The following is a 26,200-nucleotide window of genomic DNA, read 5'->3' on the forward strand; positions in this document are numbered from 1 at the left end:
ATGGGGGATGAATTACTATATGGGGGATGAATTACTATGGGGGATGAATTACTATAGGGGGGATGAATTACTATGGGGGATGAATTACTATATGGGGGATGAATTACTATATGGGGGATGAATTACTATGGGGGATGAATTACTATGGGGGATGAATTACTATATGGGGGATGAATTACTATATGGGGGGATGAATTACTATGGGGGATGAATTACTATATGGGGGATGAATTACTATATGGGGGATGAATTACTATATGGGGGGATGAATTACTATATGGGGGATGAATTACTATATGGGGGGATGAATTACTATATGGGGGATGAATTACTATGGGGGATGAATTACTATAGGGGGGATGAATTACTATGGGGGATGAATTACTATAGGGGGGATGAATTACTATGGGGGATGAATTACTATATGGGGGATGAATTACTATATGGGAGATGAATTACTATGGGGGATGAATTACTATATGGGGGATTAATTACTATGGGGGATGAATTACTATATGGGGGATGAATTACTATGGGGGATGAATTACTATGGGGGATGAATTACTATATGGGGGATTAATTACTATGGGGGATGAATTACTATGGGGGATGAATTACTATATGGAGGATTAATTACTATGCTTACTATGGGGGAATATTACTATACTTACTATGGATGACACATACACATCATTCATCTACTCTTGGTCCGGCCCCCGGGTCCAATATATGAACCCATTGCGGCCCTCAAGTCAAAAAGTTTGCCCACCCCTGGTCTATACGGTCAGTACAGATACCCAGTCTGGAGTGGGCCATCTAAATGGTCAGTACAGATGAGCAGTACAGCAGTCCAAGGCGAGCCACCTATACTGTATGTTCAGTATGGAGTAGGCCACCTATTTCAGCACAGATTAGCGGTACAGCAGTCTGGAGAAGGCCGTCTATTTGGTCAGCAAAGATAAGTAATACAGCAGTCTGCAGTAGATCGCCTATATGATCAGTACGGATAAACAAAGCGATTTTTCACCAAAAATGTGATAGTAAATATACATTCTATTAAGGGAACTAAACAAAACTCGGCATCTGTGAGATGGAAGGGTTATTGCCTTAAGGCGGCTGGCCGTCAGTTTTCAACATGCCTAGTGTCCATTTCTCTCCTGAGGTTTTATACTTTCATCCTGTGTTGCCCACTGAAAGAAATCTCAGTCTCACTCATTTCCTGGAGGTCAGTTGGGATGATACAATTCAACAATAATAGACAGGAATAATAAACAGGAATGAAGAGATCTGCACATGAACCATACAACCTATCCTCTGAATTCCAGAGGAAATTAAATAATACTTGAAACATGGCTACCAGCCAGGGGCGGACTGACCATTTGGAAACTCGGGTACTGCCCGAGGGCCCGGGGTCAGTAGGGGGCCCCATGAGATGCCCCTGGTACCTTTTTCATAGGCTTTTTTGAGTTTGGGCAAGGACACAGGGGCCCCATGATCCCCTATTGCCCGGGGGCCCATGAGTTGTCAGTCCGTCCCTGCTACCAGCACACCCACACATAGGGGGCGAGTGTATAATAGATATATAACACAATATATGAGGCGAGCACAGAAAATATAGTAGCCGCTAGCACAAAAGGCAAGGTAACAAACTCAAAGTAATCAATTCAAATGTAAGTGCAGAACTGAAGCGTAAGTGACAAATGCAATCATAAAGTGCTTATGTGAGTAGAACTGTTCATACAATATTCCAGTGAAATAAATCAAATAAAATGTCTCAGATCACATAGAATCATAAAATCATAAAAAACTCTAACATTCTGAATATAAATAGTGGATAGTCCGTGGCTCTGCAGGTCACAGAAGTGCCAAGTGATATATGTGTGCTTATTTAGCAATAATAGTGATTATACATAGTCCGTGGCACTACAGGTCACAGCAATGCCCGGTGTTCGTGGAACTGCAATGTGCAGCAATACCAGCTGGGATGCTCAAGAGTGCGCATGATCCAACATAGGAATTCACAACCTTCTATGGATGTGCACTCACCAGAACGCTACATGTACAATACCGTTAACCTCCCTAGCGGTCTGATTATGTCCATATTTCTGTGCTCAAAGCGGAACATTTCTTTGCATGGAAATATGTATTTTTTTTTTAGTAGGCCTGTAATTTTTAGGAATAACTCACTGAAATCTGTCCGAACAAAAGTCTAGTAAACATCCCGCGTATGTTAAAATTTGAAACAGGAAATCATAAATTCTAATTTAATAAATAATCATAAAAAATAATAATATAATAACAAATTTAATTCAATAATATAATCAAACCAAAAACACTGAAATTTGAAATATAGCGCCAAGTTGCACAACATTAGTCGCAGAATCATTTTCAGTGTCTGATGACAAATTTCCCCACGAATCATTATCACTCAATTCTGCAAGTAGTTCTGATTTACTATCGCTGTTCTCTAGCCGGTCTAAAACCGAATTTGACCTAAAGGGACGCTTTTTGGACGCCATGGACGTTTCTCAGTTTCCAGGCAGAAAGAACAGTAAAAATGCAGGCAGGGCACAGGACAAAGCACTCGGGACAAAATGTATGTGAAATGGTTTGATACAGGAATGTTATACTATGTGATTTTAGTGATTTTAGTGAATGACACTTTTTGTCATTTTCAAATTTCCCGCCGATCCGTCCCCGTACATCCCGATGTCGCATGGAACGGAACCCAGAAGACAGACTCCGGCATCGGCCGCAGGACATTGCTGGGGACACTGCAGGGGGGACATCACGGGAGCGCAGGACAAGGTAAGAGAAGAACAGATCCCGGAGCAACGTCGCATGGTAAGCCCGAGTGTAGTTTGGTCAAAGCTGCACAGTGTGTGCTGAAACTTTACCCCGAGCTACACTCGGGAATACCGCCAAGGAGGTTAATGTTGATCCTTATGGGGGGGGGTCTCAGAAAGCCACAAATAGGGACCAGACATCTCCAGGGTCAGGGCTATGTAAAACCAGCAAAGGATCCTCCTAGGGGGAGAAGCTCACCACATCACGTAAGCACTTTATGATTACATTTGTCACTTATGCTTTAGCGCTGCACTTACATTTGAATTATATAACAGATATGTTAGGGTACATAATAGCTGGATATCAAAGAAAGTAGAAAACCTGCTTCTCATCCGGCCTGAGCGTCATGATCGGTGGATCCAGTATGAAGGTGGCGGCTTTTACATCATGTTGGAAGCAGAAAATCACCTCGGACTCCATAGGTGATGCATTATAGATGGTGAGCTTCTCCATGTTCTCTGGGTACTGTCCCGCTTTATACCTGTAGAGGGCAGTTGAGATCACAGTCTGTGATTGAGTGTCATTGCACCCATTCTTACTAGAAGCCTCTTATAATTTATACAGCTTGACAGACATGATCCCACCACATAGGACCCCACCCTAGGCTTATTACCATCTAACCACCCAATCATGAGTCAGATGCAGCAATCTGATGTACTCACTTCTCACGGCTCTTCCCACACAACAGAGGCCCAAAATCAAATGTGCCGCTGCTTAGGATAAACTTCTTCTGTACAATTTCATCACTTTTGGTGTCCTTCTTTCGATGGGGGAAAACGATTCTGAAAATCAAAGCAATAACCATTTACCTGGTTATTTAATAAGCAACAGAATCATATGAGGAATGTCTCTCGCATATACCACAGTCATGTACCTGAAATTTAAAAGGGTTAGTTCACCTTTACCAAAAAAACTTCCTATGCAGGTAAAGGATGCCTGCAGATAAAAAACAAACTGTGCAGCTTTGACTAAAGTTGGATAATACCCTTTTTATAAGTGTAGGCCATTTAATTTTCTCCCCTCCCCAAAGCCTGGTAGAAAAACTCCCAGGGATGGCAGCATCCTGTCCTGCCTTGTTGCTAGGACGTTACTAAGACACTCCCACCTGTTACTGCTCACCCTCAGCATCACAGGAGCAAGCTCTCAAAGCCAAACACTTGTGCGGTCCACTATCTCATCCACTGCAGCATTGCTGAGCTCAGAGTTACTGTGACAGGAGAGAGAGATGCTTGCAAAAGTGGTTTGGATTGGGTGGGAGTGTTTCAGAAATGTCCTACCAATGAGACAGGATGGGATGAAGACATCTCTAGGAGTTTTTCAGACAGTTTTCAGGAGGTATGTATTGGGCCTGCACCTATAGCAAGGGCATTATTTAACTTTGGTCAAAGCTGCACAGTGTGTTTTTATCTACAGGGGCCCCTTACCTGCATAGGCAGTTCTTAGGTAAAGGTGAACTAACCCTTTAATCCTTCCATGGTAATGGCATTCCTTACAAAGAATTCTATATTATTCTAAAAAGAATGTTTCAGTGTTCAATATGATGATGTGAAGGTTCGTGTGTCCCCATGTGGATGACAACACCTGTGGGTCCTCCCAATTACTGACACTTACTTGGGGTCCTGGCTGACTGTAGGAAAGGAACAGATGCCACGGCAGTACAGCTGGTACCTGCGCCGGGTTCCAACAAGCTCAAAGTTGAGGGTTTGGTCAAAGTTCCCAACACTGTTGGAGTGGAAATGAATGCGTAGCAGGACTTGTCCTCCAGCTGGGACCACCCAGCGGAACAATCCTAGTCTAGAAACAGAAACAGATATGACAGTTATGTACATTCTGCTGCTGGGCGAATGAAACAAGCAGCCACCAACCATAGATGATTTACAGCACAATGATCAATACAGTGATGATAAGTATTATAACACATTGACATTTGATCAATAAGTCACAATCTGCTGCCTATAGAGGTAACCTGAGACTGGGAAGCCACCCATTTGCTGCTTAAAACACTATACTGGTGTTATTGAGGCTTTCTCTGAATATACAGTTATGTACATATATATTTGGACACAGGCACAATTTTCATACTTTTGGCTCCGTATGCCACCAGAATAAATTAAAACAAACCTATCCAAATGAATTTGAAGTGCAGACTTTCAGTTTAATTCAAGGGGTTGAGCATGAATATCAAGTATAAATATTCGGAACTGCAACCAATTTTATACACAGTCCCTCCATTTTCAGGGGCTCAAATATAATTGGACAAATGACTATAATCATAAATAAAATGTTAATTTTTAATATTTTGCTGAGAATCCTTTACTGGCAATGACTGCCTGAAGTCTGGAACCCATGGACATTACCAAAGACTGGGTTTCCTTCTTTCTGATGCTTTGCCAGGCTCTAACTGTAGCTGTCTTCAGTTGTTCTTTGTTTGTGGGTCTTTCTGCCTTTAGTTTTGCCTTCAGCAAGTGAAATGCATGTTCAATTGGGTTGAGATCAGGTGATTGACTTGGCCATTGCAGAATATTCCACTTCTTTTTCTTCAAAAGCTCCTGGGTTGCTTTTGCAGTGTGTTTTGGATCATTGTCCATCTGTACTGTGAAGCGCCGTCCAATCAACTTTGCTGCATTTGGCTGACTCTGGGCTCACAGTAGATCTCTAAACACTGCAGGATTCAGCCGGCTGCTGCTGTCTTCTGTCACATCATCAATAACCACCAATGACCCAGTTCCACTGGAAGCCATGCATGCCCATGCCATCACACTGCCTCCACCATGTTTTACAGATGAAGCTGTGTGCTTTGGAACATGAGCTGTTCCAAGCCTTCTCTACACTTTTTTCTTCCCGTCATTCTGGTACAGATTAATCTTAGATTCATTCATTCAAAGAATGCTTTTCCAGAACGGTCTGGCTTTTTTAGATGTTTTTTGGCAAAGTCTAATCTGGCTTTTCTATTCTGCAGGCTTATGAATGGTTTTCACCTTGTGGTGAACGCTCTGTATTTGCTCTTGTGAAATCTTCTCTTGATTGTAGACCTTGACAATGATACGCCCACCTCCTGGAGAGTGTCCTTCACTTGTCTGGATGTTGTGAATGGGTTTTCCTTTACCATAGAGTGGATCCTGCGATCATCCACTTCTGTTGTCTTCCATGGACATCCATGCATTTTTACTGTTTATTTACTTGCTAATCTGTGGTGTAATACAAATCTGCTGAATTCTTTCAAACATATACCCTACTGATAGATGCAGTAGCGGACTGACAACTCATGGGACCCCCGGGCAATAGGGGATCATGGGGCCCCTGTGTCCTTGCCCAAACTCAAAAAAGCCTATGAAAAAGGTATGAGGGTCATCTCATAGTGCCCCCTACTGACCCCGGGCCCTCGGGCACTGCCCGAGTTTCCAAATGGTCAGTCCGCCCCTGGATAGATGTGTGCTAAAGCAGTACCAAAAGAAATAGGAATTCATTTTATTGTAAATGGAAAGGGAGGGTGTTCTCTTTGGAGGAGGAAAACCTGTCCTAATAGCATGTTGTGTGTAGATCTGGTTCAGGTCCTAAGCTGCTGCCTCTCTGAACGCAATGGAGGAATTGTGCTTCAGAACATCAAACCGTGTGCTCAGAAACTTGTTTAAAATTCCTATTGAACAAGAACTTCAGATACAGCCAACATGTTTCAGAGGATGGGCCTCCCCCTTCTTTGGGGCTTCCATTGTAAGTTGATCAAGGCAGAGTTTGCTGAATAGCCCAAGTTGGGGCTATATTGAGGCTGAGTGTCAGTGTTAAAGAATGACGAAATAGCAATAAAACAAACAGAACATCATCTTACTTTTGGATTTTTTCTTGTTGAGCCTCTCCTGCTAGGCTGCTGTGCTCCTGGTCAGAGACAGGTGTCCTGGCGCCGGGTGGTGGTGGTGAACGGCTGTCCTGGTTCTGCTGGTTCTTGCGGAGAGAGGAGGAGCGTCTCTTGTCCTTCTGGCTCTCTCGGCCCGTGTCTCCGCCTTTCTCTTTCTTGCTGCGACTCTTCGTAGGTGTCACCTGCTCCTCCTACGATCACACATGATAAAGATCTCATGACGCGGCTATACTACACCTATACACCTGATATCTCTACAATAACTCACAGGCACTCTGAATTCCATCTGTTTAGTCTGCTCCTCATACACAGCAAAACATTTCTATGTAAATAACTAACAACAGCAGCACTAAAACATAGTTCAAAAAATTTTTCACTATTATTGTTAAAGTTCTTATAAAATATAACAGTGCTTTTTAAGTCCTTTTTAAAGAATGCTTCATAAAGAGTAAATACTCCACGGGTGATCTTAAATCTTCTTTTCCATATAATTAAGTAGATTGCCAACTCACCAGAGGTGGAGGCTGCCTTAATCAAAAAAGTGCAGCATAAACGCATCAGAGCATCATCATTATTACTGGCAATCCAATCCTCCATCCACTCATCCACTTCTGTTATGTGCTCATAGCCCATCCAAAAAATATGAAAAACATATACTGTAATATTTTACCAATATCACATCAACAAACACCTGTGTTGTCAGCAGAGCCGGTGCTAGACTATTTTGCGCCCTAGCTACTTGCGCCCCCCCAAACAAAATTAATGAATTAATTTTATAAACAGTAGAACCTATTTATTCAACAAACCATGAAACTGCTAAATTTCTTTTAATTTGCAAAAATAAGTGCCATAAGATGCCACCAGCACCAATATTAAAGACAAAATCAATGTCACGGACGGACTATCTGTGGCTGGCAGTGGCAAGGTGAGTGGAGGATGATGGATCCACACTCTGACAGATCCCAGGCTGGAATTCCCCAGGCAATGGGGGGGGGATAAAACTCTGTGACAGCAGGCAGCTCAGCCCACACACAGAGAGAACACCTGAACTGAGCGATCCCACACAGTGACAGATCCGACACAACACAACGTCACCAACACTGACAGATCAGCAGGCTCAGTAGGCACTATTTATTTATTTCAGGTACTTATATAGCGCTGTCAATTTACAACCCTAGTACTGCCAGGCGAAAGTGCTAACCACTAAGCCACTGTGCTGCCCATACTAGAAGAGCAGGCTGTGGTATAGTGATGATGTCATCACTGACTGATACATTGCACATGTGATGGATGGCCTGGCGGCTGGGTCACACTCACACAAACATGTGACATCATAGTCAGACATTACCTTCCTCCGCAGGCACAGCTCCGCCTCCACTGATGAATGGGAAGAGAAGGGCTGGAACTCCACAGTGATTAGCAACCGCCAACAGGCTTGCAGTAAGGGACTGAGTCTGGGATGAACACTGGAAGGAGTGGCAGCTCAGCTGCTACACTGGCCCCAGACACCTAGCATCTTCCTCTGTCTTTTCTTCCTCCTCTCTGCCGCCCCACCCCTCAGCTGAAGTATCAATAATGATGTGGCGGTGTCCCACACAGAGAAAGTGCTGTCCTGTTCTGCACCCAGGTGCCCCTAGGTTGCAGTGCGCCCTAGGCAGCTGCCTAATTTGCCTATCGGCAGCACCGGCCCTGGTTGTCAGTATACTAATGTGATAAGGTGCTTATCCAAAGACTTCCTGTACTACACATATGCAATGCGCACTCACCGACTATAAAGGCTGCCTGTTAACAGTGCAGCAAGATAGCGTTTCCTATAGAATAAGTAAAGGTAACGATTATCCCTTATTAAATTTATAAAATACCGGCCCAAAATGTTAAAAACATACAATAAAAACCATAAACATACTAAAAAGCCACTGACACGTACATCAAACACCGCCACTTGGATACCCGAAGTGGTGGCGCAACCTCTCGTTCTCTGTATTGCCCTATGCTCATTTCACATGACTGTGCATCCTCAGGGGCATCTGGGATGCGCATAGGGCAATAGAGAGAGTGAGAGGTCACGCTGCCATATTAGGGACTTAAGTGGCTGTGTTTGGTGTAAGTTTAATAAATACTACACTATATGGCGGTCTTTTTCTTATTGCCTTATGGAGATGCTGGAGTACAAGAGCAAGACAGCGCCCCCCTGTAGGAGAATATAGAAGAGTGAGAGTACTGTATAAGAACAATAATCGCTAACTGCACTTTATATGAAACGCCATCTTGCGCACTGTTACCGGGCAGCCGTCAGGCTAGGTTCACACCTATACAGGTTGCGTTTGAGCCGTTTCTACATTGCGTTTTTTACACTTTCTGATGCGTTTAGTGGGGTTTTTTTATTTTTCTTGTTGCTAGGCGGATTTAAATGCAAAATGTAACAAAAACACAGCAAAAACGCACTACATGCTTTTCTGCAGCATTTCCATTCAAGTCTATAGAACCAAAAATGCAAATTTTTGCATTAAAAAAAAAAGTCCCTGACCCTTTCCAAAAAAACGCACCGGGTGAAAATGTGGAGATGTGAATATGTTCCATAGGAAATAATGTTAAATGGACTGTACTGCATTTCTGCAAAAGGTGGGAACCTAGGGTTATGGATGGTGAGTGCGCATTGCATATGTGTGCTAGATGAAGTCTTTGGATAAGCACCTTATCACATTAGTACATTGACATCACAGGTGATTGTTGATGTGATATTGGTAAACAGGGGCGGACTGACAACTCATGGGGCCACCGGGCAATTGGGGATCATGGGGCCCCTGTGTCCTTGCCCACACTCAAAACACACCCAAAAAGGCCTATAAAAGGTACCAGGGGCATTTTATGTTACCCCCTACTGACCCCGGGCCCTCGGGCAGTGCCCGAGTGCTCGAATGGTCAGTCCGCCCCTGTTGGTAAAATACTACACTATATGGTTTTCATATTTTTTGGCTGGTCTATGAGTACATAACAGAAGTGGATGAGTGGATGAAGTTGTCTAATAGAAGCTGGAGGATTAGAATGCCAGTTATAATGATGTTTTGATGTGTTTATGCTGCACTTTTGATTAAGGCAGCCTCCATCTCTGGTGAGTTGGCAATCTATTTATTTATATGGAAAGGAAGATTTACGATCACCTCTGGAGTGTTTCCTCTCTATGAATCATTCTTTAAAAGGGACTTATTATTATTATTATTATACAGGATTTATATAGCGCCAACAGTTTGCTCAGCGCTTTACAATATAACGGGAGCAGGTGCGGACTAACCATTTGGAAACTCGGGCAGTGCCTGAGGGCCCAGGGTCAGTAGGGGGCCCCATGAGATGCATACAAAAAAGGGGGGTTGTGAAAAGAGATTCACAGAAAAGCGGCTACATAATGAACAGAACGTGACACTAAGGGAATAATTTCCAAAAATTATGCTTTATTACACACAAATGAATATGACATATGGGCATTTGCCCTGGTTTACCATCACCTCAGTATGAGACAATACACACAGACCTAAAACCATTTAAAATGACACAAAAACCGGTCTAAATGTATGTGTAGCAGGGAAAATGGCTACATGAGTCTAGTGTCCCTGCAACACAAACACACAGGTGAACACTTCCCTAGGGAGGTGTATCCAAAAATTATGCCATGGGCATACCATAATAGAGGATATAAGGGATTAAACAGTAACCATAATGGCAAATCCCTATCAAGAAATCCAAAAAATTATGCTGTAAATATATCACATGTATGCAATGGAGCAAGCACAATATGCGTCAAAAAGGAGAGTAGCAGGCCTCAGACCTGTATGAAGGAAGACATAAATGTCAAATATATTGTACAATACATTCCTGTGCCGGCACAAGTGGTTGGGGCCCATTCATCTGTAATATAGATAGCTGTTTCCTAGAGCTCTTGGATGGGAATATGCCCCATTTATTTCCAGGATGGAAGAAAAGATGCACACAGCAGCACTCTGCTTGAAATGGTTTCTTCACCACTACATGTGGACTATACACCACTTTTTGTAGGAAAAAACAAGACACATCCCAAAGACTCTTCTGCCTGTTGAAATATATATGGTATATCTTGTTTCCTATACAAGGCACCATGATGTCCCCATCCTGTAGTGAAACAAACAATATGTGGGAAGTCACTGACAGAGCTCACACTCTATAGAAGATATATAGGTCATATAGATCACAGAGGACCATATATCTAATGTCCTGCAACAATCCACTCACCACCTGTGCTATGGATAACGGGAATGAAAGAGAAATCCTTCATAGGTACTGCCATACAGGGCCAAGGCGGCCAAGGAACCACCGCTGACATCCGCCGATATACCGCGGGTTCCAGCCCCTTCTTGGCGCTTGTGCTGCTTAGGCTTGCCTCATGGCTTGTGAAGATGGCTTCCTCCTTATGGGTCAGCGTGCGTTCCACCTAGTGCGCATGACCGGAAGTGACGTATCTGACGTATGACGTCAACGCGTTTCGCCGATGGGCGTATCTCACTCAGCTTCGTCAGGACCAATGACCAATTCATTGGTCCTGACGAAGCTGAGTGAGATACGCCCATCGGCGAAACGCGTTGACGTCATACGTCAGATACGTCACTTCCGGTCATGCGCACTAGGTGGAACGCACGCTGACCCATAAGGAGGAAGCCATCTTCACAAGCCATGAGGCAAGCCTAAGCAGCACAAGCGCCAAGAAGGGGCTGGAACCCGCGGTATATCGGCGGATGTCAGCGGTGGTTCCTTGGCCGCCTTGGCCCTGTATGGCAGTACCTATGAAGGATTTCTCTTTCATTCCCGTTATCCATAGCACAGGTGGTGAGTGGATTGTTGCAGGACATTAGATATATGGTCCTCTGTGATCTATATGACCTATATATCTTCTATAGAGTGTGAGCTCTGTCAGTGACTTCCCACATATTGTTTGTTTCACTACAGGATGGGGACATCATGGTGCCTTGTATAGGAAACAAGATATACCATATATATTTCAACAGGCAGAAGAGTCTTTGGGATGTGTCTTGTTTTTTCCTACAAAAAGTGGTGTATAGTCCACATGTAGTGGTGAAGAAACCATTTCAAGCAGAGTGCTGCTGTGTGCATCTTTTCTTCCATCCTGGAAATAAATGGGGCATATTCCCATCCAAGAGCTCTAGGAAACAGCTATCTATATTACAGATGAATGGGCCCCAACCACTTGTGCCGGCACAGGAATGTATTGTACAATATATTTGACATTTATGTCTTCCTTCATACAGGTCTGAGGCCTGCTACTCTCCTTTTTGACGCATATTGTGCTTGCTCCATTGCATACATGTGATATATTTACAGCATAATTTTTTGGATTTCTTGATAGGGATTTGCCATTATGGTTACTGTTTAATCCCTTATATCCTCTATTATGGTATGCCCATGGCATAATTTTTGGATACACCTCCCTAGGGAAGTGTTCACCTGTGTGTTTGTGTTGCAGGGACACTAGACTCATGTAGCCATTTTCCCTGCTACACATACATTTAGACCGGTTTTTGTGTCATTTTAAATGGTTTTAGGTCTGTGTGTATTGTCTCATACTGAGGTGATGGTAAACCAGGGCAAATGCCCATATGTCATATTCATTTGTGTGTAATAAAGCATAATTTTTGGAAATTATTCCCTTAGTGTCACGTTCTGTTCATTATGTAGCCGCTTTTCTGTGAATCTCTTTTCACAACCCCCCTTTTTTGTATGCCTCTTTTGGCTACTGAATGGAGACCATACATTGGGTGACACGTTAATGTATTTAATAACCTCTTTAATAACTATCTTAGTATATTGGCCCCATGAGATGCCCCTGGTACCTTTCTCATAGGTTTTTTTGAGTTTGGGCAAGGACACAGGGGCCCCATGATCCCCTATTGCACGGGGGCCCCATGAGTTGTCAGTCCGCCCCTGAACGGGAGTCTATACAGCAACAATACAGTTCAATACAAGAGGGTAAGGAGTGCCCTGCTCCTTGGAGCTTACAATCTAAGAGACTTAAAAAGCACTGTTATATTTTATAAGGTATTTAACACTAAAGGTGAAAAGGTTTTTTTTGGACTATTTTTTTATCACTGCAATTGATATTTATTTATTTTGAGCTAAGGTTGTATATTGACTTTTTATTGCAAGCAGCTTAATTTTCCTTTGTTGTAGCGCTGGCTTTCGCAATTTTTTATAAAACATTTCTATGACATCTCTCCTCCTGGACTGTCAGATCTACACTGGTCTGTCACCCAAAGACACACAGTGGTAGAGCGGTCTTCTCACCTTTAATGATGGGATGGTCAATGCCGGGTCCAGCTCAGGCTCTGTATCCTTCTTCTCTTCAACAATTATATTGGGATCATCTGGGGATGCTGCTATAAAGGTGAAGTGGCTAAGGGTCTCCTGGTCAAAAGGTGATCCCTTCCTGTCTGGGAATGGGATGACTGAGAAGATGTATGGAGGTGGGACTGGAGGACCAGAAGGACCCAGGCCAAAGCCTTCAAGAAGCTGTCAGGAGGAAAAAAATAAAATAATAAGAGATATCTGAAGTATAGATTGTCCTATGTACCATTATTGGCTTAGTAACTACTACCTAGTGTCAGGAGGGTACAGAAACAGGTCATTGTATATGATATGCTGTTTAAAAAGGAGATTGGCTTACTTTTTTTAACTTTTGTTTCCTTTCTACATAAATATAACAAAAATATGATAAAGAAAATTAGGCCTCTATTACAGTCCCCACACCCCCCTCTTGTGGATAGGCCATCACCATGAAGGAGTGGGGTAAAACAAATACTATACTGAGGCTTTAATATACCAAGCCAAGGGTCTTCATGCCCATAGCAGGTGGGCCTATGTACAGGGAGAAGGACCAGCATCTGCCCGTCAGTGATGTCGGGCAAGTCTTTAAAGTGTTACTAAACCCACAACAGTAAAATCAGTCTGTATATGTAGCAAAGCACACTTGTTATAATGACTGTGGAACCTAAGGGATCCTCCACATTGTGTGAAAAGGCTATTTGATCCTGTCTACTCTGATCCTCCCCTTCGTCTACTGTCCTAAAATCCATCTGCTGATAGTACAGAGCTCTAGGAGTCACTCTGCACATGCTCAGTTCAGTGTGTATTGCTAGCCAGTTTCTTTTTTCTTTGGGAGGGTGCATGTGATCAGCACAGGGCCAATCAGAACTGTCCAGACAGAGGATCATGGGTCATGCAGCCTCACAGGAAAGTCAAAGGCGAATGAAAACTCCTCATACAAGCTTTAACCAGTGCTCAGCTGGACACTAATAGAGCTCACAAAACTGCTATATACTGCTGATGAGAAAAGGTATTTAGCAGTTTATATTTAATAAAATAATTGCATTTTCATGTTCTGTGTACTGTGGAAGACCAGATATAGTGAATGTAGGGTTCTGGGTTTAGTAACACTTTAAAACATCATGGAGGTTGGTGGGCTGCAGGACCAGTGGGACAGGCTTTGTAGTTCACAGCTTAGTCAGCTATCAATTACAGCCTATGGAATTTTACAAAAAAAGCAGGGGCCCAACAGAGGATCCCTTGGACCTCTGGACTGCCAGTCATGTGACAATCTTCTGAGTGCCACTGAAAATAACACCACATGCCCGCTCTGGCACCATTGTCTTATATTTGCCTATTCTTGTATTAAGCCATAAGAAGTGGAATTTTAAGGATGACACATTCAAAGAAGAAACAGTTGAAAATATCATTTTTTCATTGATTTGTAAATTCATGAGGAACAAACGATGAAAGTAGAATTCCAGTCTCAACCTAACTAGTCTTAAAAATGCTCCCTCCCCACTCCTAACACGTATGCTGAATAACCTGCGTAAAAAAGATGTATATACTTATTGTCAGCCCGCTCTGGTCTGGTCACATGATCCACAGTGTCAGCTAGTAGTGGTTGCAGGGGAGAGGAGAGAGGGGTTAACAACAGGGGGAGGAGAGAGGGGTTAATAAATGCCCGGGAGCAGTGACGTAACCCACAGGCTCCCATGTCCCAGCAGTTGTAGGCGCTCCCTCTTCTCCTGTGCAGCTGCCGCTGGCTGCCACAGGAGCGCAAGATCATGCAACTGGGCTGGAATGGGCTGAAAATAAGTAAGTATATACAGCTTTATTACGCAGGTAAGTCAGCATAGGTGTTAGGAGAGGGAGGGGACATTTTTAAGACTAGTTAGGTTTAGGCTGGAATTCTATTTCAAACCCTGGGTATGCTAAAATTAGCATGGAAATGGAAACCTGGGTATGACCTTATTTAATAGGATATTAACCAAAGATTACAAAGATAAAATGTGTACTAGGTGTCAGGAATGGACTTGCCAATAATGGTGGGACTCACCTGCCTTGTGGGCTGCAGTACCAGGGCTGGCCAGCGGGTGCTCTCAGCAATCAGAGACTCACCCCTGCAATCAGCCAAACACCTGAAGCTGATTGCAGGGGTTGTATTTAAGGAATGGCCAGACTCACAGTCAGGGCCTTGGTGTGAGTTTTTCCATGGGCCTCTGTACCTTGTACCCTGTATTCCTGTTCCTGTCTGACTTGTTGCCGACCCTGCCTGATCCTGACCTCTGCTGACTTCTCCTGCTTGATCCCTGGCTTGTGACCCTGACCATTCTCTGCCTGACCCTCTGTACCGCGCTGCCCGTGAGTTACTCAACCCAGCTTGTGACCCCGACCACTCTCCCGCCTGTTCCTGCTACTCCGTTTGTCCGTTTGCTACTGACCCGGCCTGCCTGACTACTCTTTGTATTGTATGTATTGTTATCGGTGGGTGGTTTGGTTTGGTTTGTTTGCACTGTGTTTATGTTTAGTTTTGCACTGCGTTTTGTATTGTTAGTCTTAATAAATTATATTGTTTATACCATATCTGAAGCCTGCGTTTCCCTGTGTCAGTCCACACACCTCTGGTCATACCTGGAGCCCTGACATTAGGTAGTCAGAAGGCTGTTGGTTCCTGACTGACTGTTTGAGGTTACTGCTCTTATAATGATATATACAATATCTTAGAGATAAGCTCTCTTACCTCCTCCACTGAGGGTAAAGTCCCACTACTCAAGATCTGCTGTTCCATCGACTCCTGGTTTCCGGTAACTTGCAGGTCATAGCGAGGTATTCCCACCTCTGTCCTCAGAGCCTTCAGATCCTCCTCTTGAATCTCTTGGCTTTCCTGCTCTAGTCCCTGGCGCATTCCTGCTTCATCCTCCATACTCTTCATTTTCTCCATTCTTTCCTTCTCCTGCCGTTCTTTCTCTACCTTTTCTCTCTCCAGCTTTTCCTGCCTTTCTCGCTCACGATCTTTGCGGTACTTCTTCCCAGAGGGAACGTTTCGCTCAAGAACCGGCTCTTCACCCTCATGCTGGCTGTCCTCTGCGGCAGGAGGTGGCAAAAGGATGCCTTGCACTCGGTCCCAGAAAGCGAGGATGTGTGAGATCTCCTTCTGTGTGGCCTCATAGTTCCTGAATCTCTGAATCAGCTGCTTCTCACTGTCACTGAGGGAATCGTTTTCAGGGTCCTCATACATTGTGACATGCTGGACTATGTCTTTACTCCTCTTCTTCTTGGTGTCCTCAGGATCATTGAGTGCAGAATCTGATCTGTGAATTAAGACTTTTCTCTCCACTCCATAGTCCGGATGAAGTTCTGACTTCACTGTCAGTGTGTTTGTAGCCTGAAAAACAGGAGACATATAGATTATGTACACTATACATATGCAGATGGGTCTAGTACCACATAATTCTTACTACATGAAAACCACATGAGCCAATGATTTCAGGGATCTGAACCTGTTTGTTCCCAGCTTGACTCTTCTTTCCATCTTTCTCTTCTTTTCCAGAATTTCGGCTCTTTCCTCTCTTCAACTTTTTCTTCAGCTCCTCTTCTTCTTTCTGCTTTAACAGCTCCTCTTGCAGCTTTCGCTCCTGTTCCTCTCGGGCCAGACGTTCCTCCAACTCCCTGCACCCCAAAACATGAAGAATGAGAATCAGAGAGGGTTGGTATGGTGGGGAGAGAAAAAGAGAGAGAGAAACAGACAGAAGCAATAAACAAGGACAAGACCTTTTCTTCCGTTCACGCACAGCTTGCAGACGCAGTCCATCAATGCGCTCTCGCTCTTCCACTGGTAAGCGATCATATTCCTCTTCGTCCATGTCCTCCATGTTGGCTTTCTGCTCGACCTGAGCCCGCAGCTCTTCCTGTTCTATTTACAAACAGCCAACAAAGACATCAATTCAGTCTCAGGAAAACAAGGACATTCTATTACAAGGAAAATCACAGGGAAGATGGTGTCCTTGGCAGAAAGAATAAATCAGAGATTCCCACTTTCACTAATGACATAAAAAAAAGAAAAACTGTTGATTGGCCACTCTACAGACTCCCAGTGCTGCGTCAACCGGAATAAACACATTCTAAGCTGCACCCCAGGCAGACAGACAACTAATGGTGCCATCATGCATCTTCTTTCCATCTGGGTGCCTCATACCTTCTTGTTCTCTCTGTGCTCTCTCAAGAGCCTTCATTCTGCTGTAATCTTGCTTCATATCGATAAGATATATATGCTTGCGATTGTTCAAAGCCTTCAGTATAATGTGCAGAGCTGCAGGTGTGTTATGGGCATACAAGGTATCTAGGCCATCAAAGACCACACCATGGGAACAGTCATTCAACTGGACAGGGACAAAACAAAGAGGTCAGTCTAAATTCTGTCCTCCAGTAGCAAGTCTGTATCAGTCACCCAGCAGTCTATACCTGCAGTAGCCAGCAATCAGTTTTTATTTGTCATCAGAAATCAGTTTTCATCTGTCACCCAGTGGTCTATTTTCACCTCTCACTCAATGGTCAGCTTGTACCTGTCACCTAGTGGTCAGTCTAAACTTGACACCAAGCACTCAACCTGTACCTGGCCGGTTTGCGCCTGTCACTCAGAGGTTAGTCTGCACCTTTCACACAGCCGTCAGTCTGCACCTGTCACTCAGAGGTCAGTCTGTACCTGTCACTCAGAGGCCAGTCTGTACCTGTCACTCATTGGCCAGTCTGCACCTGTCACTCAGTGATAAGTCTGCATGTGTCACTCAGCAGTTAGCCTGAACCTCTCACCTAGCAATCAGTCTGCACCTGTCACTCAGGAATCAGTCTGCACCTGTCACTCAGAGATCAGTCTGCACCTGTCACTCATTGGTCAGTCTGCACCTGTCACTCAGCGGTCAGTCTGCACCTGTCACTCAGAGGTCAGTCTGCACCTGTCACTCAGAGGTCAGTCTGTACCTATCACTCATTGGTCAGTCTGCACCTGTCACTCAATGATAAGTCTGCATGTGTCACTCAGCAGTCAGCCTGAACCTCTCACCTAGCAATCAGTCTGCACCTGTCACTCAGAGGTCAGTCTGCACCTCGCACTCAGCAGTCTGCACCTGTCACTCAGCGGTCAGTCTGAACCTTTCATTCAGCCGTCAGTCTGCACCTGTCACTCAGTGGTCAGTCTGAACCTTTTATTCAGCCGTCAGTCTACACCTGTCACTCAGTGGTCAGTCTGCACCTGACACTTTGCAGTCAGTCTGCACCTATCACTCAGCGGTCAGTCTGCATCTTTCACTCAGCCCTCAGTCTGCACCTGTCACTCAGCCCTCAGTCTGCACCTGTCACTCAGACATCAGTCTGCACCTGTCACTCAGCGGTCAGTCTGCACCTGTCACTCAGCGATCAGTCTGCACCTGTCACTCAGTGGTAAGTCTGCACCTGTCACTCAGTGGTCAGTCTGTACCTGTCACTCAGTGGTAAGTCTGCACCTGTCACTAACCAGTCAGTCTGTACCTGTCACTCAGCGATCAGTCTGCACCTGTCACTCAGCGATCAGACTGCACCTGTCACTCAGCAATCAGTCTGCAGCTGTCACTCAGCGATCAGTCTGCACCTGTCACTCAGCGGTCAGTCTGCACCTGTCACTCAGTGGTCAGTCTGCACCTGTCACTCAACGATCAGTCTGCACCTGTCACTCAGCAATCAGTCTGCACCTGTCACTCAGCGATCAGTCTGCACCTGTCACTCAGCGATCAGTCTGCACCTGTCACTCAGCAATCAGTCTGCACCTGTCACTCAGCGATCAGTCTGCACCTGTCACTCAGCAATCAGTCTGCACCTGTCACTAACCGGTCAGTCTGCACCTGTCACTCAGCGATCAGACTGCACCTGTCACTCAGCGAACAGTCTGCACCTGTCACTCAGCGGTCAGTCTGCACCTGTCACTCAGCGATTAGTTTCCACCTTTCACTCAGCACTCAGCCTGTACCTGTCATCCAGCGGTCATTTTGCACCTGTTACCCAGCGGTCAGTCTTTGCCTGTGAATTGTTAATCAGTCTGTACTTGGTCACTTGGAACTCATACCTGGAGTCGATCACTTAGGATCTCCATTAAGAGGTCATCGGGTAACACACAGCTTATTAGTCCTTGTTCTCCGGCCACACTTGCACTCACACTCAGTCGTCTTTGCAATGGTCCTGGAAGCGGTGAGCTCCCAGCCTGCAATAAACACGTATAACAGATAATCTTTTTCATGGAAGGAAGGACTTTACCGGAGTACATAATACCAATAAAGAGATTGTTCTGAGAATGATCCTCTAGAAATATATGCCATTAACCCTCTGCAGAAGAAGAGGGAACTTCTGGGTAATGTAAGCAAAAGCCCCACCCATTGGATGTTTAAAATGTTCACATGGCCTTTGCTGAACCAGAACGCTGACCCATGCATAGCACTAGTCTAATGAGCTTCAACAACACAGGCAGGAGTGTAGTAAAAAGAACCAAAAGAACCATCTTTTCTCCTTATTTCTTTTGATGAAAGGTAAAGTAAAGCTGGTAAGGTAGGAACTTACCAATGACATTGGTGGCTCAGATGGATGTTGCTGCTTTGTCCCGGCTGTTTGGTGACTCTCTGGTTTACCTTTTCCTGCTTGCAGATTGGTCTGATTCCCACGGGAGACAACAGATTGTGGTGCAACTCTAACCTCTACACCTTGGCCTCCCTCTGCTGTGTGTTTAGCCACAGCCTCCATGCTGAGTGCCGGCTGCCCGCTGGGAATATCCACTACCTGGTTGGCTGAGAGACAATCTGCGATGAGTCATACATGAAATTCTGAAGAAATGGTTCTTTTACTCTTGACTATTAGGACCTAAAAGTCTGAATCTGATTAGTGACAGTTAACATTTTCTTATTTCCCATATACTAATAATTGAGGCTGCTGCTACTAGCCCAGACAGGTGTGACAGACTTACCTGCATCCTCGGTTTCTCGCAGCAACTGATCAATGGCTGCCTTGGCACACAATTGTCGGGCCCTTAGGCCTGCTCGGCTATTCCCATCAGAGATGGCCTCCAGGACCACTGAGTCGATGGACAGACAGGCCACGCTGTAGTGCTGAGCCAGCGTCAATGCTGTGGATGACTTGCCTGCATATAACAAGAAAACAAACTTTAAGTCCCAGCAGATTTACCTAATGACATCCCTAAGATAGCCGCACACCAAAACAGAAAAAAATGGGAAATGCTGGTAGATAATGGAGACCTTAAGACACAACTTCCCTGTAACAGAAATTTACACAAGACACTCTAGGGGACCTTCCCGTAACTGGTTTTATCACAGCAACTGTTCATCAAGGATGTTCACTGCATTGTCTGACATACTACAAGAAAAATATAGAAGGCTAAAAAAACTATACGTATACTGTCACCTGTGGAGCCTGAGATCTTTAGCCAAACATGTTGGTAAAACCAAACAGTCCATTTTTATTCCAAACAGGCAAACAGCAAAAAACAGCTTGTCTTCAGCAAACCAAAAACACAAACTAGTCCATACTCTGATTCAAAATTGCAAAACAAATTAAAGGTGCACCGCCATCATACCAGTCCCACGCTGGGGTTTTGGGGTTTCCCCTTGGCTTCAGAGGTCCCAAGAAAGAGGTTTCACAGCTCAGCAACTCTGGCTCAATCCTAAGCTCAGTTCAGCCTGCTCACGCAGATGTACAGCTCACTTTGTCACAGCTAGGTGCCGATTGTTTCCTCCTTCTTTTCTGGACTCTAAGGCAACTGGCTTAACCCCATATACAGGACCAAAGTCCCTGTAATCAGGGTTTCGAGGTTCTACCCACCCAACACTCTTTGAGCCTCTACAATTCCAGGATCCGAATAAGGACTTAGCAATCCAGAGAGTACTGAAAACCAATCCTCTCCCCAGAACCCCTCACCCTGCATGGGTGAGAACCCCTGAGTACTCAACATACCTTTAAACCATCCCCCTTCAAACCACAACTCAAATAGTGGGGAAATATACCTGCTGTTCAGGACCCAACCCTAGCGTTTTGCACATTATGTAATACAATCTGAACTCTATGGAACATCAAAAGCCATATGAAAATTACTTAATGACACAATGTGATTTGGAGGATCCCGCAGACTTTCCCTTTTAAGGCTACAGACAACCCAACTATCCCAATGGTATATTTGACACACTGGGCTACAAATGCACAATCTCAAAGCACACTTTCCTGGAAAAATGCCTGTGTATGTAAGTAGGTGCTGTAGCAACCATTGGCTGGAACCAAAGATAGTCAAAGCAGAAGAACGTCACCAGTACACCGTGGATCTCCAATGTGGGTCCAAAGCTTTATTCAGCAATCACATTGTTGCAGCAAGAGCTGATAAAGGGATCCTGCGAGGTTCCGAAACGTTGCTCTTGCTGTAACAAGGTGATTGTTGAATAAAGCTTTGGACCCATGTTGGAGATCTACTGTGTGCGGGTGACGTTCTTCTGTTTTGACACTCTGGGCTTTCCCAAGGCCTATCCACTGTTATATCATTCATTCAGTTCTGCACTGAGACTTCCCTATTACACTGACACATGGTAGCAATGGCATGATAGAGATGAATCTTTGTTCAGGACCAGTACAGACCAGGGGCGGACTGACAACTCATGGGGCCCCCGGGCAATAGGGGATCATTGGGCCCCTTTGTCCTTGCCGAAACTAAAAAAAGCCTATGAAAAACGTACCAGGGGCATCTCATGGGGCCCCCTACTGACCCCGGGCCCTCGGGCAGTGCCTGAGTTTCCAAATGGTCAGTCTGCCCCTGGTACAGACACTCTCTTACACCCTGCACTTATCATTCCTCTCTCATATCCATCTCCCAGTCTGTACAGGGAGTCATCCCGATACTTACCAGTAAGCGGTGCTCCATGTACAATGATGGCAATGCCACGGCGGTTCCTTGCTGCCTGCCCCTCGCTGCTGATGTCAATACCCATATAGCGAGCCACAGCCTGTGACACGGGGCTGAGCTCCAACTCTCCCACAGCTTTCCTGGTTCCATCAGGGCCAGAAAAAGTATCACCTGAAACAGAATACAATTGGTCAGGTCTACTGTTTTTGAATGGTTGATCAAGTCAGTCAAATTAAAAGCGATTTATTAAAGATGAGCAAAATGGAGTCCATTGTTCTATGTTCACACCTTCTTCAGGGTAAAGAGGGTGTGACCCAAAAACAATGGCACACACTGTTAAACCATAAAACACTACATTACTATTTACTAGTATATAATCATGTGTGACATGTCACCTAAGGCCTTTTCACCTAACACCTAGCTCACCCCTCTATAGATCCTATCCATTTGAGGTCGCTCTCTCTCCAGCTTCAGTTCACCTGATTCCCCTCCATACTGAGCTCCTACTAACCTGATACACCTTTTTCCATGTCCTCAACTCAGCAGAGGCCCCTCCCTACCAAGTTCCTACTCACCTGAGACCCCTTCCTCCTAAGACTCACCTGCGCCCCCTCAGATTTCAATTGCACCCCCCCCCCAAAGCCCGCAGCCCCCAACCCCCTCACCTCCCCACACAACACATACATAGGCTGCATTCACACCTGCAATTAGGACCAGTGCCAATTATAGAGGCAGTTCCTCTTGCGGCTTTCAGTGGGTATTTTCTGCGTCCAGCAGTGATCACCACAGGTAATCACTGGCTGTGTGGAGAGCCGCGAACAGGTACGGCCATCGGCGAACTGTCATTATAGTGATTGGACCTGGCAGACGCACCTACCCCCTGAGAGCCACAGTAGAAATTGCTCATCAGCTATCCTTATTGTTATGTGTTATTTTATGCGTGGCCCTGGACAATTTCTCTTCTTCCAATGTGGCCCAGGAAGGTCAAAAGGTTGACCACCCCTGCTCTACAGAGACCCTACTCACCTGAGGCTTCAGCTCACCTGAGGCTCCTCAACTAGACGTTTGAGGTTGATATATGTAAATATGTAGATATACCAGCACACCTCCACCTAAATTAGGCGTTGTCACCATATCCAAAATCAACTGAACAACCAGAACAGCCCAAAAGATGGGTACAGTGGTTACTGTTGGTGGCAAATTTTTTTGGGGCTGGTGAAAATATTTGCCACCAACAGTAACCACTGTACCCATCTTTTGGGTTGTTCTGTTTTTTTCACCTGAGACTCCTACCTACACAGATACTGCTCACCTAAGGCCCTGCCCTTCCTGTCTCCTTTTCACCTGAGGCCCCTTCCTCCCTGTCCCCTGCTCACCTGATGTAGCCTTCTTCTCAGAATCCTCATCAGCATCCTCAGCTTTAGCTTCAGCATGCGAGGAACGGCTCTCCCCATAACTAGTGGTAGAGGGGACACGCTGGGGTGCTTGAAGGTCCAGTTTATCACCTGTGTCTGATGTCTGCTTGTCCTCTGTATCTTCCATGAACCCTGAAAAAAAATTTTTTTTTTTTATTGTAAAAACAAAGAATGCAGTAGAGAAATGTATCAACATCAGTCTATGTGACATCACCAACCATCTGACACCAGGAGTAGGCGACACCTGTGAGACAACAGCAATGACAATACAGCTGAGAAGGAGTCTAATTACTACACAAAGTGGCTATTCAGGTGCTCACAGACAATTAAACACCCAAAACAAAAGCGGGGTAATTTTTGTTGGATGAGGTGAAAATCACACAGGTTTATTGAGGATATAGAACCTGTGTAGACATCTCCTGTCCAACCTATCTCACACGCAGAACAGTTCAGCAGGGCAAGCTCTTCCAACAAATAGCCCCTCATTAACTGGGAACAACATTAGATAGTAGGGATCACTAAATGCACAATAAATTTGAGAAGAATGATTTTTTCATTTTACAAACTTTTTTTGTGTTAGGTGCACATCAGGTGCTTCTAGAAATAAATGTGTCGAGTGTTAGTGCTCATATGGTGATCACATGGCTTCACTATTATACAAAGCTATGTTATTTTTTGAAGCACACTCATCGGTCCTGGCCTTTACACCACAGGAGGGCTTTAAGGGCAGGATCACCTCCTCTCACCATGTTCAGTTTGTTGCCTCACAAGCTCCTCATCTTCCAGATGTCGTCTTTTCTCCTCATAGAATTCTAGAATTTCGAGAGGTAATTTCTCTCCAGCCAATCGAGGTGGAAGCAACAGGGTGTTCTGGGCATCATAACCCTTTAACATCCTCAGGATCTAAAAGGATTGATACATCAAAGCCTGGAAAGTCCAATTAACAGATATACAGGACAGTGTTAAGATCCTGTACCTTCTCCTCTTCCAGGTACTGTTTGTCCATCTCCAGAGAATAAAACTCGACAGAAAATGCACAGGGATTTTTCACCACAACCTCCACATCATCCCCATGGCTGAATGGTAAGACAGGGCCCAGCTGCAGCACAGAGGGGGTAAATTCCAGCCGGGGTTCCAGACCATGACCCTGGACCAAGATCATGACTCTCTGACTGCTCTGTGCCACCTGCAGCACCAGCCGATGGCTGTATAGCTTCTACCTCGTCAGGAAAAAAAGGAAAAACAGCAATAAGCACTTAGACTGTTTCATATCCTGTAGAATAGGTGTGTTTGGTGTCTGCCTGATTGATATCGTCCTATATGTTCCTGTAACTCCTGTAATTCCAATATAGCAATAATTATGAGCTATAAAGTTTGGTTCTGGTAGTTAAAAAAAACAAACTCAGGATGTGTATTGCTTTAATCTGCTCTCACCAGGCTATGTACAGCAGGGTATTTAAAATAGGCCTCGTTATGAGTCTTTAGAGACCTTAGCTAGTGAGGTTTTATGATACATCTGCTTTTTGTTTTAAACTGGACTGTGCTTTATCAAATGTGTCACCTTACATCAGGGGCGGACTGAGAACTCATGGGGCCCCCGGGCAATAAGGGATCATGGGGCCCCTGTGTCCTTGCCCAAACTCAAAAAAGCCTATGAAAAAGGTACCAAGGGCATCTCATGGGGCCCCCTAGTAACCCCGGGCCCTCGGGCAGTGCCCGAGTTTCCAAATGGTCAGTCCGCCCCTGCCTTACATTAATGCCTAGCACAGACATGAGATTTATAGTCGTGTTTGTTACAGACTTGTTGGAGAAATTGAAGGCATCATGGTGTACAACTCCCCCATTCACTCCACACACTTTGGGTTTTGCCATACCACATTATTGTCACATACCCTGACACCCATGATAATACAGGTAAATGGCTAGTCTGTGCTCCTGCACTCTCATCCACCATAACGGTGATCAGGGGTCTCCAGTACTTTACCTCCTCCTGAGGTTGAAACTTAATCTCAATGTTCTTCCTTTGTCCAGGGAGCAGCACATCATGTGCTGGCATCACCTCAAAGATGGGCGCTTTGGGTTTGACTTCCTGGCGCAGTTTCTTGCGGAGGTGCATGGGGATGTGCTTATCTACCTGAAATACACGAAGCGACATGTGTACAGCATGTGACTGTGGAACAACTTACAGGGCCATTAAATATGGATAACAAATTGGCTTACATCAAAAGGCTTTTGAGTTACATACATGGATGTAAAATACTGAGATTTCAGCAGAAGTGAAGATAACTAAATTGCAGTTGGCACAGTAAGGGGAAGATGTCATCCTACACACAGATGACTTCCAGTTAAGAATTTCCAAATAAGTGGATTTATTGCATGTCGTTAACCCTGAAATGGCATCCAATCAGGCTTCACAACAAGGTTAAAAGGATTCCCCATCTGTAATTCTAGTTTTAGCCTTCCTTTGTGGCAGAGGGAGACTAAGACAGTGTGACTTCCAAAGATAGACACTTACCTTTGGAGGGAGGCTCTGGAAATGGTTCCCTCTAAAGCCGGGACACTCTGCCTGAAACCTGCTTAGTGAGATGGTCATCTCAGTGAAGGTTGGCAGACTAGCCCATGGTTGGATCTTATAGCAGACCCAGGAATGGCTAATTTATTGGAAGACCAACAGTTGCTTTTGCTTGTTCTCAGGTGCCTCCTACATCATGCAGCAGTCAGGCTGTCTTGGCAGATGGTTGCCAGGCCAAAGTTGACCGGCCCAAACTCAGAATACATGGTGAACATTTACTGGTAGCACCCCAAAATATAAGGTGG

At 44.8% G+C, this 26,200-nt stretch overlaps 1 protein-coding gene across 1 annotated transcript in view; it reads right to left on the bottom strand.

Annotated features, from left to right (window-relative positions):
* Nucleotides 1-26,200, bottom strand: part of HYDIN (HYDIN axonemal central pair apparatus protein) — a 121,379-nt gene that overhangs the window by 31,915 nt on the left and 63,264 nt on the right. The window contains exons 33-49 of the mRNA XM_089659226.1: nt 25,368-25,517; nt 24,360-24,599; nt 24,130-24,286; nt 23,345-23,515; nt 21,969-22,139; nt 20,031-20,204; nt 19,631-19,854; nt 19,143-19,277; nt 17,244-17,427; nt 16,820-16,961; nt 16,549-16,717; nt 15,789-16,433; nt 13,028-13,252; nt 6,674-6,891; nt 4,459-4,641; nt 3,510-3,629; nt 3,169-3,328 (exon numbers count right to left, since the gene is read on the bottom strand). Coding sequence (XP_089515352.1) covers nt 3,169-3,328; nt 3,510-3,629; nt 4,459-4,641; nt 6,674-6,891; nt 13,028-13,252; nt 15,789-16,433; nt 16,549-16,717; nt 16,820-16,961; nt 17,244-17,427; nt 19,143-19,277; nt 19,631-19,854; nt 20,031-20,204; nt 21,969-22,139; nt 23,345-23,515; nt 24,130-24,286; nt 24,360-24,599; nt 25,368-25,517 — 3,468 coding nt within the window. The remainder of the gene's footprint in view (nt 1-3,168; nt 3,329-3,509; nt 3,630-4,458; nt 4,642-6,673; nt 6,892-13,027; nt 13,253-15,788; nt 16,434-16,548; nt 16,718-16,819; nt 16,962-17,243; nt 17,428-19,142; nt 19,278-19,630; nt 19,855-20,030; nt 20,205-21,968; nt 22,140-23,344; nt 23,516-24,129; nt 24,287-24,359; nt 24,600-25,367; nt 25,518-26,200) is intronic.

The sequence above is a fragment of the Staurois parvus genome, unplaced genomic scaffold (genome assembly GCF_062004578.1).
Source record: "Staurois parvus isolate SC_StPar_1 unplaced genomic scaffold, SC_StPar_1.0 ptg001136l, whole genome shotgun sequence".
In the NCBI taxonomy this organism is placed as follows: Eukaryota; Metazoa; Chordata; class Amphibia; order Anura; family Ranidae; genus Staurois; species Staurois parvus.